This window comes from Durotheca rogersii, assembly GCF_024521655.1.
Source record: "Durotheca rogersii strain YMJ 92031201 chromosome Unknown GGS23scaffold_10, whole genome shotgun sequence".
In the NCBI taxonomy this organism is placed as follows: Eukaryota; Fungi; Ascomycota; class Sordariomycetes; order Xylariales; family Xylariaceae; genus Durotheca; species Durotheca rogersii.
In genome coordinates, this window is record NW_026251241.1 from 623128 (window position 1) to 641738 (window position 18611).

Genomic DNA, 18611 nt, shown 5'->3' on the forward strand with positions numbered 1-18611 from the left:
GGCAGTTAGCACTTTTGTGATTGAAGCGGATGCTGTCTAACTCACACCCAGAAACGCTAGATCCCTTGACGCGTCGTAGACGCGCGTAAGATGCCGTGAAGGCCTAAATGGTAAATGGTTAGTGGAGCAATGTAAAAGAAGAGATGCCTTAACTTACGAGTAGCGCGAAGCAGCATATCGTCACCGTTGCTGCGAAAGGGATAGTAACGGCATGTTGGAGGGATTAATATGTGTGATGTTCGACTCCGTCCAAGATGGAGCCACCAAAGAAGGCGAGGAGGGGAATATGAAGATCCTGTCTTAGGATCCTCCCGCCCCCTTGCCTTCCAGCTCCTTCTGAGTGCTTCCTCGTCCAAATATGCGAAGCTTGGCCTTCCCCGGCTCCCAACCAGACAAGGGTAATATGCAGTGCTGGCAAAATATATGATGAGGAGCCGTCATTGAAAGCTGTCATGGCAGATCTCCTGTAGATGAGTTGTGGAGGTTGAGCATTGTAACTTGAAGAAGGGTGTGTTTCTTCTCTGGGCAGAGAAGGGACTGGATGGGGATGGGTGACGAGGAGAAGCAAGGCAATGGAGGGAAAAAAATAAGAAGAAGGTGAAAAATTTCAGGGCCCAGGACAGCCAGAGGTGAAATATTTATAGTCTTTTCATGGGATCGCCGTGACGATAAAACTCGCATGATCATCTCCTTGTATCCCCCGACAACAACATTTTGAGGTTTGGGGAACATACTCCTACTGTGCCATTACAAAGGATCCCCTCTTTAGTATGCGTATAACATCCACAGTGTCAAGTTATATATGTAGTATCAAGGATCGTGAAGGGGAATCAAGGAATCTATGCTGCCCACTTCAATAGCTCGAGTCGACTGTGGTGGAAAGATCACACTGTGTCTGTGAACTCGAGTAAGTAATAACCTGATATTGATTCGAGAGTAATAAAGAAGATTGCTCGAAGGGCGAAAACAGGCGCTCAAAGGCATTACTTATGATGAATCAGGGAGGTGCTGAGCATTGATTACAGCTGCAGTCTTAAGGGTTGTAATAAGTAACGGCTGATTTAAAAATGTCCCCCAGGGGCTCTAATAGTGCGAATATCCAGCAGCAAGCATTGGAAGCCTATTCTATATTTCTGTATTAATAGCTCGAAGGATTAGGGTTGACCTATACTACGGGTAGTCTTTTTATTGCATCCTTCTGTTATGCTTGTTGGTATTGCTCTGCTTGGATCTCTCCAGCATGCATCTCCCGCTGGCGGGAACTAGAAAGAGAAAAGCTCCACGCTAGATTCCATGCTGACGAGGTTACCTACCTAGTTACATAGCCGAGTCTTTGGTGGCTTCAAGGTGGCCGCTTCAAGAGTTGAACTTGGGATCAACTGCTGGCTCCGGGCGGCGAATGCTTTGTTTCAGCCCACGTGGGTGTCTTAATTCCTATTTAAGATAGAATATTAATATCGTACGTATTGCGGAACACATCTTGATATAAGAGTTACCACTGCGGTATCGAGTTAGATTTACGTAGCTAACAATTATTTCACTGCCGAGACCAGTTTAGTTATGATGTCGCGTAAAACGTGGACGCCTACATCCTACGACTTGCGTACGTAGGCATATAGGGGCTGATCCCGTACGTGACATATGATGAACACAGACTAGGTGTAAACAGCCGGGCAACCTAGGCATCTCCACCAAGTTTAACAGCGCATAGACTTAAGAAAACGTCTTCGAGAGCTCAAGATCCCAATATTAATTTTACTAATTAGTACTAACGGATGTCAACCTATAATCTTATCCTGCCGTCCCCTCCAAACCACCGTCGTATATCAGAATCGCTTCGACCTGCTCTGGTACTGCTCTCTGCTACATCGTCACTACCACCCATCCATCTTGGCCTCTTCATGCCATCCCCGATGTCCCGGAACCACTTCGGGGGATCGATGGTGTCGAACGTGTTCTTAACCCTATGGCCCAGGTTTGTGAAGAAATTCTGCTCCTCCGGTTCCGAATCTACAACTTGGGACCGGGAGGACGGTGTTACTCTTGCGCTGGGGGGGTCTCGGTACGAAGGCGATGTAGCGAAGGGTGTCTGAGTGCCCCCGTTCCTGGCCGCCGGCACTGTCAAGATGGGAACAGCACGTGCATGAGAACTGTCGGTGCCCCTTGACCTTGACGCAGCTTGGTCTAACCGCCGGGAGATCGATGTCCCATTCAGTTCGCGCTCAATCAAGTCCCTGCCCTCACGCCAGGAGCCAGTACCGTAACTAGCCTGGTCTTCATCCTCGTCGACGACGTCGACGCCAAATCCGAAGAACCGCTTGACCTTGCCATATAGACCGAATAGTGTCGCGAACACGGGGACCAGGACGAAAGCGGGGAATAAATAGTCGAACCATTTCCCCAGCGAAGTAAAGTCGACGTACTGACCAAGGATGCCATAAAAGGTCGTCTCCTGATATATTTGACGAGACAGAAACGTGACGAAATTGTAAGAGAGCGGGACGGTTAATTTCGCGACCTGGCCGGCGTACCAGAAGGCAGATTCATGGGCGGTGTTTCGTCGAACTAGAGAGCGACCACGCCACACCTTTACCTCAGTTACCGAATAGAGAGCCGCAGCGCACATGTACATTATCCAGAGCGCGGCAGTAAGCTGACCGGCGAAACCAACACGACCACCCTCACCTGTCCAGTGGTGCACTACGGTGAATCGGATGACAGACAATGACGGTAGGGCCGCCTTAACCAACTCGGACCATATGATACACATCGACGCCAGCGCGAGAAAGCCTCCGAGGAAGACACGCAGATAGGGAATGACGTGGTAATGAAGGAGGTATCGCATATAGGGAGTGAGGACAGTCGCCTTCTCCCAAAGGGAGGAGTTCGGCGAGCTTGAACCTAGCTCGAGCTTCTTCGATGCCGCGGAATCTAGAACCGCTTGCGCCTTGGAAGCATCGCGAAGGAGACAATCCCATTCGTCGAGGTATCGTGACTTAGCATGTCTCGCCCGTGTAAGTTGGCGGGTGAGATCTGCCAAGTACTTCTCGGTAATAACTATGGGAACTATGCGGTTGTCGTTGTCGGCTCGAGGTAGGACGTTCCTCGGTCGGGATTCGGGGATATTGCATATCTCTGACAGCTCCTCGATCCAGTCCCGGAAATCCCGAGCGCTCCCCGTTTTACGCTTGCTCAGTTCCGATACTTGAACCTCTAGATCTTCAAGATTAAGGAGGGCATCCTCCATCTTCTCGTACAGTCTGGGCGCCTGACTCTGAAGCAGTCGCAGTCGATGACTTGCTCTAGCATTCCTGATTAAACCCCGGGGGATCGCGACGAGACCGTGGCCCATGAGGTAGATGGCTAAGGCTAATCCCCAACAGTATGAAAGGGCCATTATCAAGCCCTTGAGCGACATAAACGTAGGGCCGCGGGATATGAAGAAATACACGAGCCCGAGAGTGGCTGAACCGAACACGATGGCATAATATTGGGCGTTGGAGCGCAACGAATAAAGAATTCGGTCTTTGGACTCTCGGTAACCGGCATCGGAATACTCGGCAAGTATGGGCAATATGAACCTAACAAGACCAGCGTCAGTGGCGAGCATGCCGAGAAGAGGGTCATGCGCTCGAGATTACCAAGTCAGAACGAAGGTCAACCAGTATGAGATCCGCCACGACACCAACAACGCTCTCGGTGGGAGCCAGATGCCTTTCGTGGCCTCATCGTCGGTGCTCGCATTGGAGGCGAGATCGATAGGGACGAGCAGCACGATGGTTGCGGGTAGCCATAGCGCAAAGAAGACGGGCACCAACAAATAGGCTGGCGTCTTTCGCAGCGGGAGGTAATGGCGCAGAATTAGGAGGACGACCAGGGAGAGAACGAGGAGTGCGAGGACAGCGAAGATCTCCGAGAGGACCGGCGATGGACTACCCGACGCGAGTAACATCATGGACGAGTAAAGAATGGCCCATGAGGGAGACGGGTGGGAAGAGGAATGGAAGTTGAAGAAGCGAAATGCTGGAAATGACGGGGCGGCCTTCGTATGTAGATTTGATGGACCTGTGACGACCTGGGACAAGGCACAAGTTCCCGCGCCTCGTAGAGGTACCACCTACCTGTATGTAAGTTAGGTACAAAAGTATCTCTACCTAGGACAGGTACCTAACCTAAGAAATGGCTCGCAAAAGTAGGTACTCTCTACATGGATGTTTTCTAGGAATCTCATTGGGAACTGGATAGGTGCCTGTACCCGTGTACTTACCTACCTGCGGAAGATACCTTAGGTACTTCTTGCAAGTAAGGGGGACACCCACCCTGACTGCCCCCGCTGACGTCTTATTCCTGACTTGGAGGTACGTACCTAATCTTAGGCCACCATGAGCAAGATAACACGGATCTCCCTCGGCTTACATAAGGATACCAACGCAAGGTCACGTACAGATGTGCACATATCCCGACCGCGTCCCCAAGGTAGGTACCTCTTGCTATATGCATAAGGTACCAGTTCCGACGAATCGCGCAGGTAAGGGGGTCACTAAAAGCTGCGAAAAACAGGCTGGCCACTTGAGAAATCGACCCCGGATTTTTTTGCACGGCTGAGGAGAGGCCAGCTATCATTCCATGTCATATCGTGCCAGTTGACATCCCGTTGATGTTGGCTCCTCTCACGACCAATTCACCATCAGAGGGCCTCTTTGCGCCGCCTAAGGCCCACCGCGACTTCTCCTGACTGTCTACCCTTCTTCTTCGCTTCTGCTTATATATTTTTTCCGTTTTCTCTCTCTCCCTCTCCCCCCTGTCCTCCGACAGCCGAGTCCGACGAGATGCGATTTACTGCGCTGTCAGCCCTGTGGCTGGCGGCCACCACAGCTTGGGGCGCTGTGAACAGAGACGACGAGGGCAACATTCGGACGATTTCTGTGAGTCCTGCTCGTGCCAATTCGAACCTTCCGCGGGCTACTGCTGAACAGGTCCATCGTCTCCTAGCTGCGAACCCATACCTTAAAACAGCCCTACCTCGACTCTGACATGCAAAGTCGGTGGTACGATTTTGGAGGCGACACGATAATTCGAACAGATTCGTACGTTATCCTTTTTCTTTTCGCCATTCGAGCAAAGAGGAACCCTCCCGTTGATCGCAGAACCCTAGTTATATTCGCTTAACTTCGGATCGTCCGTCGCAAACCGGCTGGCTGTTCTCCCGAGTACCCCTGACAGCCACCAACTGGGAAATTACGGTCGAGTTCAAGATCCATGGTAAAAATCAGCTTTACGGTGACGGGTTCGCCATGTGGATCACCAAAGAGCGAGGGCAACGAGGCCCGGTCTTCGGGCACGCCGATAACTTCGAGGGCCTCGGCATTTTCGTCGATACCTACAAGAATAACCGGCCCGGTGTGGTCTTTCCGTATGTCATGGCCATGGTGGGAGATGGCAAGACGTCGTACAACAAGGACAACGACGGCAAGGACACGGAGTTTGCCGGGTGCTCTGCTCGCGGCATCCGACACTCGAACGTGCCCTCGAAATTGAGACTCACGTACTTCCAGGATAAATCTCTCAAGCTGGAGCTCCAGTACAAGAGCGAGGACGAATGGCAGCTATGCTTCGAGACGGGCGAGCCGCCGGCGATCCCCTCGGTGACCTATCTAGGATTCAGCGCCGAGACGGGCGAGCTGAGCGACAACCACGATATCATCTCCATCGACGCTAAGAATCTCTACGTGACGGGAAGCTCGTCTAGCAAGCCTACTCCTGGCAGAGGAAGTGTAAAATCAACTCCGCAAAAGGAGGCCAGCGGCGGCAGCTGGACTTGGTTCTTCTTGAAGATCATCTTCTTCGCGTTGGTCGTCGGCGGCTCATACGTAGGCTATACGGCCTGGAGGGCAAACAGCAAGAGGAGCCACAGGTTTTGAGGGGCGAAATAAAAATATTTGAGCTCTGCGAGCGAAGGAGCAGGGCCAAAAGCAGGGCTCAAACACATGTTTACAAAAACATGTGAAGTTCGAGGTGCGGCCACGTCATTTCCCACAGTCTCGAACGGTCAGTTCTCTCATATCATCACGAAGCCGGCGGGCACGAACTAGTAGTGTAAAACTAAGGAATAGTTCAAAATGTAGCGAAAATTACAAGTGCTTGTGAGGTTCACAGAACCAACTAGACGGAATCTGGCATGCGATATTGGGAGGCACAGATTCTCTAGTCTTCTTCTGAGAGGAGCATGTTCCGCGATCACCTACGAACATCATAGGTGCGGAGGCCGGATCGGTCGAGTGAGTGAACATGTAGGGTCGCAACGTGCGCCATCTGGCAGAATACTGTTATCTGCGTGTTACACTGGTGTCGAAGTGCCTGGCCGTAGGTAGATGCCACCTTCGTAAGGGTAGAGACTCGGGGAATATAAGCCGTTACCTAAATCTCGACAATGCCGACATTTGCGCCCCGATGCTGGCCCGGATACGGACAGGTACCTCTTCAAAGGTATCCATCCCTGTTGTCTGGATTCAAGGTATCGTACAGGTACGTGCGGAACCTAACCTAACCTCAGTAGGTACAGGTAGCTACGGGTAACTTACCCCTTACAAGGACGGTATCCAAGGTACCTACCTAGGTACCTAATCTAAGGCAACCTACATACAGTACCTAGGTACCTCCTAATCCACCTAACCTACTAGTGTCAAGTACCCGAGGTAGGAGGGAGGGAGGGAGGTATCTAAAGGTATGACATTAGAGCAGATACCTATGACGTCGACAGTGATGAAAACCACTGAGCTGCGGCCATGTGTATATCATGTGTGATACCTCAGGTATACTTGTGAGAGTGATGACGGTGCGGCATTGGATTCCGGACGGCTTCCGGTCGAGCCCCCGCTTTGCCTGGATGATGTGATAGCAGGCTTGGTGATAGCAGGCCTCGGGTACCTAGGTAGGTACTAAGGCAGGCATACTGATGATAGGTACCTGCTTGGGGTTGGAAGGTTTGGTAGAATCCGTAGGTGCATCACCGTAGGATCTGAATATCAGGGACTTATCCACCGAATACAGGCACATTCTGGGGGTGTTTTAGACAACAGATTACACATGTACGTGGGGTGGTCGGATTCTAAAAATAAGCTAGGTACCTACCTGTAGGTAAATACCTGCCTTGGGTATAGAGTAGGTATACGATTTGAAGAGAATGAAGCAATACGTGGATTGTTTCCAGGGAATAGGAGAATTAAGCATGCGACCAGTGAGCGATGGCCTGTTTCGCTTAGATTAGCCATGCCAGTAACAAGACTCGCTGGCGATCTTACCTTGGTGCTACCCAGTTCCGATCTTGGACGGCGTCCCATTACCTAGGTATGTGCTCGCCAGCTGTGCCCGACCCGTACGCAGACAGGCATGTGTGTTAAGTACGTGCGATCATCCCTACCGTGCGCACAGCTACTCATATGTCCTCGCAGCTCAGCAACCCAAAACGCCCGCGCTGACGTCCGTGTCGAGGCCAAGCTCGAACTGCGAGAGCGACGATGTGAGGCTTTTTCTCCACGGATAGAGCTTCGACCAGTGCTTGCCCTCGTCCTGGCTCTGCTCCTGGCTCCTTGGTCCTGGCTCCTTTTTCCCCTCCTGGCTCCTGGCTCCTGACCCGAAACGACTCTGGGCCAATAATCAAAACCCCTCTTCTAGCGCCGCCAACCTCTCAATACAGCCTCCCGCCGACCCGTCGACCCCGCCCTGCCGCTGGCGATTGGCGCAGAGGCGAGACAGCGATGCGAATAGGGAAACGCCCCCACCTGGTGATCCTCTCGGTTTCAATGGTTCAACTCTTCCTCCTCGTCTGAACAATCCCACAGCTCTGGCCGCCAGAGGGGGGGGGGGGACTCCCACCGCAAGCCACCCGGCTAACCTCGCTCGGAACTGGATCTGCTAGTCTCTCTTCTGCCCTCTATCTACCCCTACCCTCACCTACATTCGGTGCAATACATACACGCCTGGCCTGGGTTATAGCATTTATCCTGCTGCGTCGGCTTGGCTGCGGGATGCTAGCCGGGTAGGTAACCTAGCCGTGTTATTTATATAGCCGGCTACTTACACCACTAACCGACACTCACCTGTGTGCGCACACCTACCTCTGTGCACATCTCCAGGTGTGGTGAGTAAGTTCAATTCTGCGATCCTGCTCGGGACCTATTGTACATGGCGCATCCCTACCTCCCCATTACTCGGCCTTCCTTTTCCCTGCCTGACCGACCTCTCTTTGTTGTGCGAGGCTGTAGGTCTATGTGTAATGGCATGTCGTACGTAGACATATACTAGGCGCCAACCAGTTTAGCACCGAAAACTCGCTCCCTACCTGCCTACCTACCTACCTACTTACCTACCTCATGTCTGACCGATCTAGATACCAGACTTCCCCCGGCCCACCGTCATCGAATCGCCCACCCGCCGTCGTCGCCTCTCCGAGCTTCTCTTTGCTGCACAGGTCGAAGAGCTACCACCACTGAAGCCGCCACCCTATCACCGCCGTCGCTCTCCCGCCTGGAGCTATTTGCCCGCTGCATTGCATGCTCCCGCCGAGTTTGATCAAATCGGGTATTGCGTCTGTCCATGCCGTGATCCCGACCGCCGAAGCTGCCCAAGTCAATCGCATACCTCGGGTTGTTCTATATAGCCTCTGTGCGCTCTCTTACCTCTACCTCTACCTCTACCTCTCTAGGTCGCCTTGGGTCGAATCCTTCGGAGAAAGAGAAGCTCTACGGCGCAAAAGCAGGGTCGATCTAATTGGTCCAATTGGATTCCGTCTTTGTGCCCGGACAATTATCTCCCGGAACCACTGGGAAAGGAGTTCCATCGGGTTGGCTTGTGCTGTGCTGTGCTGTGCTGTTCTGTGGTGAGTAGAAAGGGTTGAATGACCTTGACTCTGAACATCGCCAATTGCCTGCCTTCCTGACAGAGCAACCTACGCCCACCCACCCACCTTTTACATGCTTACAACCTATACGACCTTAGACGCACGCACCTATACGCTCTCCCACATACCTACAGGCCTGTATCGATTATTATTCTTATTATTCTTATTCTTATTATACGCCTACCCGTTGGCTAACGGCTGCCACCAGCTATTTCGGACGCTCCCAGTCTGCCTCGACTACCTCTTTTTCCTCCCTGTCCCGACTACCCTGGGACCCCCCTGACCTCGTTGCGTTGCGAAGGAGTGTTGCATACATATTTACACATCTCTAAACGGTTCCTCCTCCCCCAGCTGCTTCCCCCTTACTCTGCCTGTTTTGGTATCTGCTCGACCCCAAAGTGGCTTATTAGGTATTTCCCTTCCCAATCCAAAGCTGTCGACCGTGTCGAAACTTGCGAATCGCAACCGCCACATCAGACGATACGGACAGGCTGGCCTACCTCCTCCCTCTTGCCTGCTCCTTCTGCCTCCTCCTCCTCCTTCTCCGCATCTTCTATCCAGTATTAACTACCTGTTGACGCGCCATCCGAGTCAGTCTTGCGTGCGGAAGCTCGAATCACACCTACCTACCTACATACCTACCTGCTCGCGCCAACGTCGACAACATCGACCTACCTCTATCAGCCCATCGCGGGGATTTAGGCCCCCCATATTCCACACGCGATATATCATATGCCGAGTCTAGGATTCCTCAAGAAAAAACGGACGAAGGAGGAGAAATCCGATCGTTCCTCCTCCAGCCAGCCCACAAGTCCAGTCACGCCCATCACGCCGGTCACTCCCACGTCCTTGAGGACCTTCGGCTCGAAAACCTCCCTCATCACCGCTGCGACGCGCAGTTCGGTCGCCAGAAGCACCGCTTCCCAATCGCAACCCACAAACCCACCCACCCAGGAGGTACCAGCTTCAGCTGGTGGAGGGTCGCAAATGAATACCCCGGCGACCCACCAAGCTGCTCCGTACGGGCTCCAGCCTCCCCCGAACCCCGCCCCGTCGGGGACCCCACAGAACGTTCCGAGCATCAACAACCTGATCAACCTACCGCAGAACGACGGTAAGAAATGCCCCGTGGCCTGTAGCCGGCGGCCCTCCCGCATCTGACTCGGAGTGCAGGCAACCATCACGAGGCAGCTTCGCCGCAGCCGCCGCCGCCGCAACCGCAGTCGCAACCGCAGTCGCAATCACAACCCTCGGAGGCTAGAGTGACGAAAGGCAAATACTCCCTCGGCGACTTCGATCTCCTCCGGACGCTCGGTACGGGCAGTTTTGGCCGCGTGCACTTGGTGCAGTCGAAACACAACCAGAGGTTTTACGCCATCAAAGTGCTGAAGAAGGCCCAGGTGGTGAAGATGAAGCAGGTTGAACATACCAACGACGAGCGGCGGATGCTCGGCGAAGTCAAACATCCTTTTCTCATAACGCTGTGGGGGACTTTCCAGGACCCGAGGAATCTCTACATGGTCATGGATTTTGTCGAGGGCGGCGAGTTATTCTCTCTGTTGAGGAAGTCGGGTGTGCGTCGCGAATTGACCCCTCTCCCGTTTTCCTTCTCCCTCCCCCCTTAGCTAACTCGGACCAGCGATTCCCGAACCCGGTGGCGAAATTCTACGCCGCCGAAGTCACCCTCGCCCTCGAATATCTGCATTTAAGAAACATCATCTATCGGGATCTGAAGCCCGAGAACCTGCTTCTGGACCGCCACGGGCACCTTAAGATAACGGATTTCGGTTTCGCAAAAAGGGTCCCGGATAAGACGTGGACGTTATGTGGGACCCCGGACTACCTCGCCCCCGAGGTCGTTTCGAATAAGGGTTACAATAAATCGGTTGACTGGTAAGCTCAATAGGGCACGTGTGAGGTCGGGGGCGAATGCGTTGCTCACGGGAGACTACATCTAGGTGGTCGCTGGGCATCCTGATCTACGAGATGCTCTGCGGATATACGCCATTCTGGGACAGCGGTTCGCCGATGAAAATCTACGAAAATATCCTGCGGGGTAAGGTCAAGTATCCGCCATACGTTCACCCCGACGCACAGGACCTCCTCGAGCGCCTCATAACGCCCGATCTGACGAAGCGATTGGGTAACCTGTACGGCGGGTCACAGGATGTGAAGAATCACCCGTGGTTCTCGGAGGTCACCTGGGATCGATTATCGAGGAAAGATATCGACGCTCCGTACACGCCACCGGTCAAGGCCGGCGCCGGCGACGCAAGCCAGTTCGACAGATATCCCGAGGAAACGGAGAAATACGGCCAGACCGGGAACGACGAGTAAGTCGAGCTTCATGCGTATTCGATACCCCGACGCGACGAGTGCTTGTATGCTAATAGTTGTAGATACGGGTACCTATTCCCCGACTTCTAATGTGACGACGATGATATGGGAGCTGCGCGCAACTGCGTGCGAAAGGGACGTGTGCGAGTACTCTTAGATCCGGGTACCACCGATTCGTCGAGGCCAACCCTGGGCGGAAAAGCAGCCGGGAAGTTTTTGGTCTGTCGAATCTCGGGAAAGAAACGAAGTTACGGATCGCGGGCCGCTTGCGAAGAGGGGGGGAGAAGACAAAAAGAGCCTCGTTGAATGGGAGGGGTTGGAAAAGGATGGACGAGGCCAGGATCTCGCAGCTGGTTAGGTAAACAGACGAGCAGGAGAGGACAGCCACTCGGACATTCCAGTACGGGTTGGTTACGGCATACATAGACGGGTCCACAGCCCGCCCCGGACAGTATCTTAGCACACAGTGTTACCAGTGCGTTTGGCGATTCAGGTGTTCTGTGCGGCCTGTCTGGGGTTTCCGAGACTGGTTGCCGCCCGAACGAGCACGGTGAGGCGTGGATTGGACAAAACTAGCCACTCCGGATTCTTATTGACGTATGTAGGCACCCAAGAGTGGTATCGGTGGCATCTGGCCATCCGCTGCGCAATAGACGCACACTTGCATCTCGGGGGCGCAGCGTCTTGTGTTTTAACACCACGTCTCCGCATCGCTTGGAAGGGTATCGGCGGACACAGGAGGGGGGGCGGGGAATGGATGGAGGAGAAAGGCCCGCATGCGGCTCTTCTCTCTTTAGCGATGGTGACGTGTAAGCCGAAGGTCCCAACCCCACTCCACCCTCGTGGATACGCACATGCATCCCATCCATTCATCCCGTACGCTTTGTACTCTATGCTATGCGTACGGGAAGGGTTGCGTATGTACTACACCTACACGCGATCTACACGCGCACAAAGCGTCTCTCCGTCGTCGGGTGCTTTCTCAGGTACCTACCTAAGCTACCTACCTAGGTCCACAATCCGTGCCGAGCGCCGCGCCCCGGCGACGACGCCCCGCGCACGTGTGCAGGTCCGCCGCGGCCCTGCTACCACCTACTTGGGTATAGACGGCGTCACTCATTCCTGAGGTAGTAGGGCAATGGGGCGGGCGCCGGAGCCTTCCCGGGCTCTAAGCAGGTTAGGTAGGTAGGTTGGTAGGTAGGATGTAGGCTGGTGTGCGCAACCACGCCCCCCTTCCCCCCCCCCGATGACCTCGGGCGCATAGGGCGTGGACGCGGACGTTATTCGGTGTGCGTGTTGGGTTAGTAGCGTGCGCAAGTTGCCTCAGGATGTGCGCGTGTATATGCGGGGGTGTGTGATGGGGGTTAGTTGGTAGATGATGCCTTATCTCACATCTACGGATGCGCCTCTGCCTGTCAGAATGAGATGTTGGCGTTCCGTTCCGTGTCGGGTTAGCAGCTAAGGCGCCCTTACGGTAGAGCTGCGGATGCGCACCAACAGCGTACCTAGCTGCATACAGATGCGCTGCATGATACCTAGGTATATCCATATTCGTCATGTAGCCGTGTTCCAACGACCTCAGCTAGGCACTACCTACCTCTAGGTACCTAGGTAGGTAGGTCAGGTCCAGGTATCTAAGGTACTCTTAGGACAGACCCTGGTGCGTACGAGGTAGGTATTTAGATAAGCTATGCAAATATGCTGGATCTGGATCTACACACATATTCATAGGTACCTACCTAGCTGCTAATATAGCTGCTAATGCAGTTGGAAACAAAAAAAAAACCCCTGGAGGGGACGGACAATTGCGGGACCGTGCCGTGGCCCACGTTGTCACTACCGCCCCATCCAATCCGTGCCCGTCTCTCGTCTCCATTTTCTCACGAGCCCGTCCCGTAATTTGCTTACCGTCTCTCGTCTGGGTGTGCGAAGCTTCTTCACACCGAACCTGGTCCTGACCCTAGGCTAGTCCTACCCGGGTGTGTAGTGCGTTGGCTGCTTTCTATCCTCCCCCCCCTTGTTCTGCCCTGTCTCTCCGTCGGTCTACCCGCCATCGACTTATTTCATCCTTAGCCTCGCGGGACTCCCCTTACCAAGATCATTTATCGGGTTGGCAACGCTAGAACCGCTCCTCCTCGCGCTCCCTCCCTCTCCCATTTTCCTCCCTCTTCTTTCTTGCCATTGCTGCAGCTCTGGCCTGTGATCCGAGAAAAAAAGGAACGAGTAGACGGGGTCGCGTTCGACCAGACCGAAGCACCGCCTCCTCCTTTCCAGCTGAGCTTCCCGGCACCACACCTGAAGCTGCCGCCTACGCCTGCGCCTCGATCTACGTACATACCTACACACACACGCACCACACGCACACACACACACACAAGCGTACATGCCTACATAATTACCTTGCTGCACATCCTTGCATCGCCGGGCGTATTGCGTATGCTTGATTGGAGGATGCTGTCTTGGGTATAGGACCTGAAGGACAGCCGCTTTGCCCATACATACATAGTTTGCCCAGTCTCCATTCGGTCTCGTCGCTTGCACCGCCCATTCCCTTCATAAATCCTTAGTTATCGTGTCGCCTATTCTCTGCAGTATCGCAGCATGGACGACTATCTGTTTCGTGAACTTCTCGCGCAATGCGAACCTATCCAAGAAAGAACCACCTACCTGGAGGTCTTCAACTACACGGTACGTCACCGCCACCGCCTACCTCAGTTCCCCGTGTCCGGGTCCGCCCGCCGACGGGCCGGCCAAACTGTATAGCTCGCCTCCGTGTGTAGGCCGCGGGGCGGCGGGGGGCGGCCCAGCATACGCTAACCCGGATGTGACCCCAGGACGCGAAATACAATACTCAGGAAGAGCATTCCCTTAAGGATGACGATGACTTTGAGAACTTCCTCCACCGCAGGGTAAGCCGTCTCCATTCTCACATCTTTCTCGCTAGGGCGTATCGTGTAAGCCGGCGTTGTGGGGCCTCACCTTTCAGCTGGCTGGGCTTTCCACCAGACCGCAGGCTTATCCCCGTCCCTTCCAAGCTCACCTTTCATTAACATGCATATTTCTACTCTAGGGCGTCTTTAATCCCCCGAATCTAAGAGAGGGTGTTGAGCTAGTAAATGGGATCCGTCTTGTGTATGTCAATGGATGAGAACCGGGCCCTCGGACGGCGAGGTCTCCGCCTAGGATCAAGCTGACCCGCCGCCAGAGTTCAGAAGAATGCGGCTCACAAGGACACATTTTCCCCCCTTCACATATCCCTGCCGCGAAATGCCTACGAGTCGATGATAAGGGTACGTGGCTATCGGTCCTGAAACTTCCTCTCCTGCTTCCCAACTCTCCAAATTACCGCTCTTCCTACCTTGGAGCCTGTAATGCTTGCTTCATGCCTCACTACCACCCCTCCGTACCCCGGCAACCGGCAACCGGCAACTATTAACTGACGGCCATAGAATTTGCGTCTGCCCCCCCGAGCTATCGAGGGATCCAGTCTTGTTGGGCCGTTTTTCTGGTGCTCCTATGAAGGGGAGGGAGATGACCGCCATCTGCGTAAGTAGACGTCTTCCCACGAACGAGTTAGCATGCGGCCAAACCAGTCGATAAGGGGGTTTTTCTTATTAAAAAGAAGTATGAAACTGATGTTATCATCTCTAGACATCATCTTCCGGAAATCGGATGTGCGGAAGAAGGGGAAGACTCGAGGTTGGGAGATAAGTAAGCGCTCCCCCCTCTCACGCCCCCGCGGAAAGGCCCCCCTCTCTTATCACTTGCATTGTTATCGGGCGATATCCGTGGCCAAGGGATAATGAGACCGATGGCTTGTCCCGAACATGAGAGGTTGCTGGAAGATTTTCAAGATAGACTCTAATTTAACTGGTCCTAGTGCTATCGTATTCCTTTAAGACTGGCATGACTACCGGCTTCGTCAAAGGAACGGAAACGTCAGATATCGCCGACTCCCTAGCGCACCTAGTCGCTTGCCATGCCGAAGTGGGTCACCCTTTTCTGCTCCCGGTCATCATCATCACTCGCGACCTATCAGCCAAGGGCGACGTGAGACAGCGTGATGCTCGGGATTGGCTGAGGCGGCTTGAGAACGCGATCACGATGCGTAATGAGATCGAGGAGAAAGAGGTCTACACCGACTTCGACGTCGACGGGATCAACCGAGATCTTGTCGAATGCCACTCCCAGGTTCTGTGGAAACGCCCACAGGCGTATAAGGAGATCGTCAACGAGATCAAGCAAGGGATGGATAAATTCGCACAGCACGTGCCGCAGGAGAAGTTTTCAGGGGAGTTCAGAGCCCTCCACGACCGCATGCTCTCTAGGTTGGACTTTTACCGGGCCAAGCTTCAAGGCATGGAGCATTACTGCCACACGACATTGGAGAGGCTACATATACAACGGCAAGCTGTGCGTCACCGTTGCTTTTTATTGCAGTTTGCCGCCCCGTTGCAAGACCGGTCTTTGCTGACAGATGGCAAACCAGTTATACAACATCATGACTCAGAAGGAGTCCAAGCTCAACCTCGAGATGGCGGCCCAGCAGAGACGGCTTGCACATGCCAGCAAGCGAGACGGCACTGCCATGAAAACTTTGTCTCTGCTCGGTGCTGTATTCCTCCCAGGGACGTTCATATCCTCAGTCTTCAGTATGACCTTTTTTGACTTCAACGTCGGTAAGTAATCCCCCCAACCATCCTCCTAGGATGTATATAGCGTTCAATTCGAGACTAAGCTATTTGTCCTCCCTTAGGACCAAACTACGGCGATCCAAGCGACTCATCAGGTGAAGGGGCGCAGGTATCGAACCTCCTGTGGGTATACTTCGCGGTGACGGTACCGCTAACGTTAGTGATCCTGTTGTGCTGGTACGTGATCGACATGCGGCGCGAGAAGCGGTACGCGAAGGAGGACGAGGATATCGAGCGGGGCATCAGCCTCATGGAGAAGGATATCCTCGCCATCATGCGTAAGAAGACCATCAACAAGGCCTCCACGTGGACCTCAGGCGGGCCTCGGACAGTACTTCCCCGCTCCGCAACCGGCATCAAAGAGCCGGACGAGAAGGCTTGACGACGACGACGAAATACAGAAAAGACCCATCGGGCACCGGGGAAAGAGAATTTATTTGTTTGGAACTATATTTCACGAACGGAACGGAGTCGAACCGAATCATTACATGATCGACCTTTGGGGTTTTTAGGGCCGGCGCTACTACCCAGCTTCTACATGAGCGAGAATACAATCCAGGGGACCCCCGTTGAAAGACAGGACGATATCACGACGCCATGCCATTCTTTTTTTTTTCTTTTTTAAACATCGTCTTCTCTTTACGACCATTGGACGACAGTACATAGATTAATGCGCCACGATTGTAATTACGTGACATAAATTTGGGTTAGAAAGCGAGATCTCATAGCTAGCTATTATTCCCGTACCTCTTGTCTGGGTAGTATATATAGGTATATAGTGATCAGACTGAATAGAACATGGCTTCGAGGCTACTGTCGCTCTTGTTTCGCTCCTACTCTTCTCTCTCTCCTTGTCTGTCCCCTCCACGCGTCGTTTTGGCCTCCTTAGTCCTAATCGGCAGCGCTCACGTTACCACGAGGCAGTGTGTCCTCGCCGGAAAACGGCAACATTCGCATATAGACCTATACGTACACCTGGACTCGCAAGTGCGACCGGGTAGCTAGACACTCAACACCGAACGGACAAACCTCAACCCACCAAACCCAACCCAAGCCCCCCCATCACAGCTTCGCCGCGCCCGACGGCGGAAGCAGCGCGAGCTCCTGGTACGGCAGGCGGAGGAACTCGTAGATGTGGGCCCAGCGGTCGCTGCCGAAGAAGGGCTCGGCAGCCTCGTCGTCGCCGCCGCCGGGGGGGCCGCGGCGCGTGACCCAGAACCAGGGGGCGCCGAAGGCGCCGCGGGCGAGGGCCTGCTCGGTGGTGCGGCGGAGGGCGGCCTTGAGGGCGGGGTCGGCGGCGGCGGCGGCGACGAGGGCGTCGACCTCGGGCTGGGGGAAGAGGGGGGCGGGGTCGTCGGGGCGGGGCGCGGCGTGCCAGTCGGCGGGCTCGGCGGCGGCGTCGTCTGTCAGCGACGGGTAGTAGGCCGGGTGGGCGGCGAGCCAGGCGGGGCGCGGGACGGCGGCGAGCGCGCGGCCCAGCGCGGCGGGCGTCGCCGGCGCCACGTGCCGCGTCCAGAAGGCGTCGAACAGGTGCCGCCACGCGGCGTGGTAGGCCGCGCGGCCGTGCCGCTCGCGCACCCGCGCCAGCGCCCGCAGCGCCAGCTGCGTCCGCCCCGCCTCCATCAGGTCCCCCGGCGGGCTGACGGCGCCGGCCGGCACGCCCACGGCGCGGAGCGACCGCGCCGAGTCGTAGCCCGCGTGCGCCGCTTTGGCGGGGAGGACCCACGGCGGCTGGTTGCCTATTGGGGGCGGAATTTTTTGGGGTTAGGAGGATTTCTCTGTTGGGGGGGGGGGGGAGAGGGAGAGAGGGGTGGATAGGGGCGGACCGGGGGGTTGGGGCAGAGAGGAGAGGAGAGGAGAGGGAAGAGGGAAGGGAGGGAAGGGAAAGGTGGGGGTCCGGGACGGGACGGGACGGGATGCTACGTCCAGGCTGTCGTGTCGCCTAGCACCACGTGTATGCGAGCGAGCGAGCGTACGTCCGTGGGGGGGGGGGGGGGAGGGGGTGAAGAGGCGGGTTGTGGGAGGTGGGAATGCTAAAGGGGAGGGGGCGTGGGCGAAGAGAGAATGCAAGGGGATGGGACCGTGGAGGTCGTACGGCAGTATGTGTATGCGTATGTATGCGTATGTATATGTAAGGGGATGTGTGTGTGCGTGTGGGCATGTCGGAGGCGAAGACGCGGCGAGTTGACCGCACACGTGGGTATACACCCGGGAGATGAAGGAAAAGGAGAGAGGGAGAGAGAAGGAAGCATACCTGAGCCGGCATTGATACCGGCGAGAAAGACTGGGTGGATCCTGCGGTGTTACGGAATCTCAGCGGGCGCGTCCAGAACAGACTCGCGACGAACGCGTCTAGGAACTGACTCTATGTCTACGTCGTGCTGCTTGAGGAGATCCTCCGTCTTCAGCACTTGCAGGAACGCGATGTAGCTGTATAGCGAAGCTGGGCGGACGCCGGAGAGTCAGTAGGCGACATGGATATGCGTCAATTATGTGTATGGGAAGGGAGAGATAGAGAGAGGTGTCGTAATAAGAGAGGGAGAGGAGGAGGAGGAGGAGGAGGAGGAGGAGGAGGAGGAGAAGAAGGCGACGGGGAAGAAGGGCGGGATTACAGATGTCAAGATATATCTCAATCAGGCCACCCATGATGGCGAGCGGACGTCTATTCCAAGGACGCAAAT

General features: G+C 54.8%; 6 protein-coding genes across 6 annotated transcripts; 4 read left to right on the forward strand and 2 right to left on the reverse strand.

Annotated features, from left to right (window-relative positions):
* Positions 1–1628: 1628 nt before the first annotated feature.
* GGS23DRAFT_568390 (LMBR1-like membrane protein-domain-containing protein) lies at positions 1629–4115 on the reverse strand. Its single transcript, XM_051516391.1, has 2 exons — positions 3642–4115; positions 1629–3581 (listed from the first exon to the last, which is right to left on the reverse strand). The coding sequence occupies exons 1-2, from the start codon at positions 3953–3955 to the stop codon at positions 1784–1786; spliced, it is 2112 nt and encodes a 703-aa protein (XP_051371827.1). The 5' UTR covers positions 3956–4115; the 3' UTR covers positions 1629–1783.
* A 280-nt stretch (positions 4116–4395) lies between these two features.
* Positions 4396–6519, forward strand: GGS23DRAFT_568393 (concanavalin A-like lectin/glucanase domain-containing protein). Its single transcript, XM_051516392.1, has 3 exons — positions 4396–4925; positions 4993–5087; positions 5156–6519. Exons 1-3 carry the CDS (start codon positions 4830–4832, stop codon positions 5919–5921), a joined length of 957 nt encoding a protein of 318 aa, XP_051371828.1. The 5' UTR covers positions 4396–4829; the 3' UTR covers positions 5922–6519.
* A 1451-nt stretch (positions 6520–7970) lies between these two features.
* On the forward strand, positions 7971–9524 carry GGS23DRAFT_53934 (uncharacterized protein). The gene is made up of 4 exons (XM_051514801.1): positions 7971–8144; positions 8390–8878; positions 9108–9309; positions 9495–9524. Exons 2-3 carry the CDS (start codon positions 8553–8555, stop codon positions 9229–9231), a joined length of 450 nt encoding a protein of 149 aa, XP_051371829.1. The 5' UTR covers positions 7971–8144; positions 8390–8552; the 3' UTR covers positions 9232–9309; positions 9495–9524.
* GGS23DRAFT_53915 (Pkinase-domain-containing protein) lies at positions 9432–11526 on the forward strand. The gene is made up of 5 exons (XM_051514798.1): positions 9432–10013; positions 10073–10473; positions 10539–10792; positions 10858–11232; positions 11299–11526. Exons 1-5 carry the CDS (start codon positions 9632–9634, stop codon positions 11324–11326), a joined length of 1440 nt encoding a protein of 479 aa, XP_051371830.1. The 5' UTR covers positions 9432–9631; the 3' UTR covers positions 11327–11526.
* A 2179-nt stretch (positions 11527–13705) lies between these two features.
* GGS23DRAFT_54218 (uncharacterized protein) lies at positions 13706–16622 on the forward strand. Its single transcript, XM_051514817.1, has 9 exons — positions 13706–13924; positions 14071–14145; positions 14307–14368; positions 14442–14526; positions 14686–14782; positions 14888–14947; positions 15117–15649; positions 15726–15915; positions 15993–16622. Exons 1-9 carry the CDS (start codon positions 13838–13840, stop codon positions 16310–16312), a joined length of 1509 nt encoding a protein of 502 aa, XP_051371831.1. The 5' UTR covers positions 13706–13837; the 3' UTR covers positions 16313–16622.
* Positions 16623–16948: 326 nt separating this feature from the next.
* Positions 16949–18576, reverse strand: GGS23DRAFT_609569 (thioredoxin-like protein; the record flags this gene model as incomplete). The annotated part of the gene is made up of 4 exons (XM_051520277.1): positions 16949–17669; positions 18185–18225; positions 18295–18373; positions 18543–18576. The coding sequence occupies 4 exons, from the start codon at positions 18574–18576 to the stop codon at positions 16993–16995; spliced, it is 831 nt and encodes a 276-aa protein (XP_051371832.1). The 3' UTR covers positions 16949–16992.
* Positions 18577–18611: the final 35 nt, after the last annotated feature.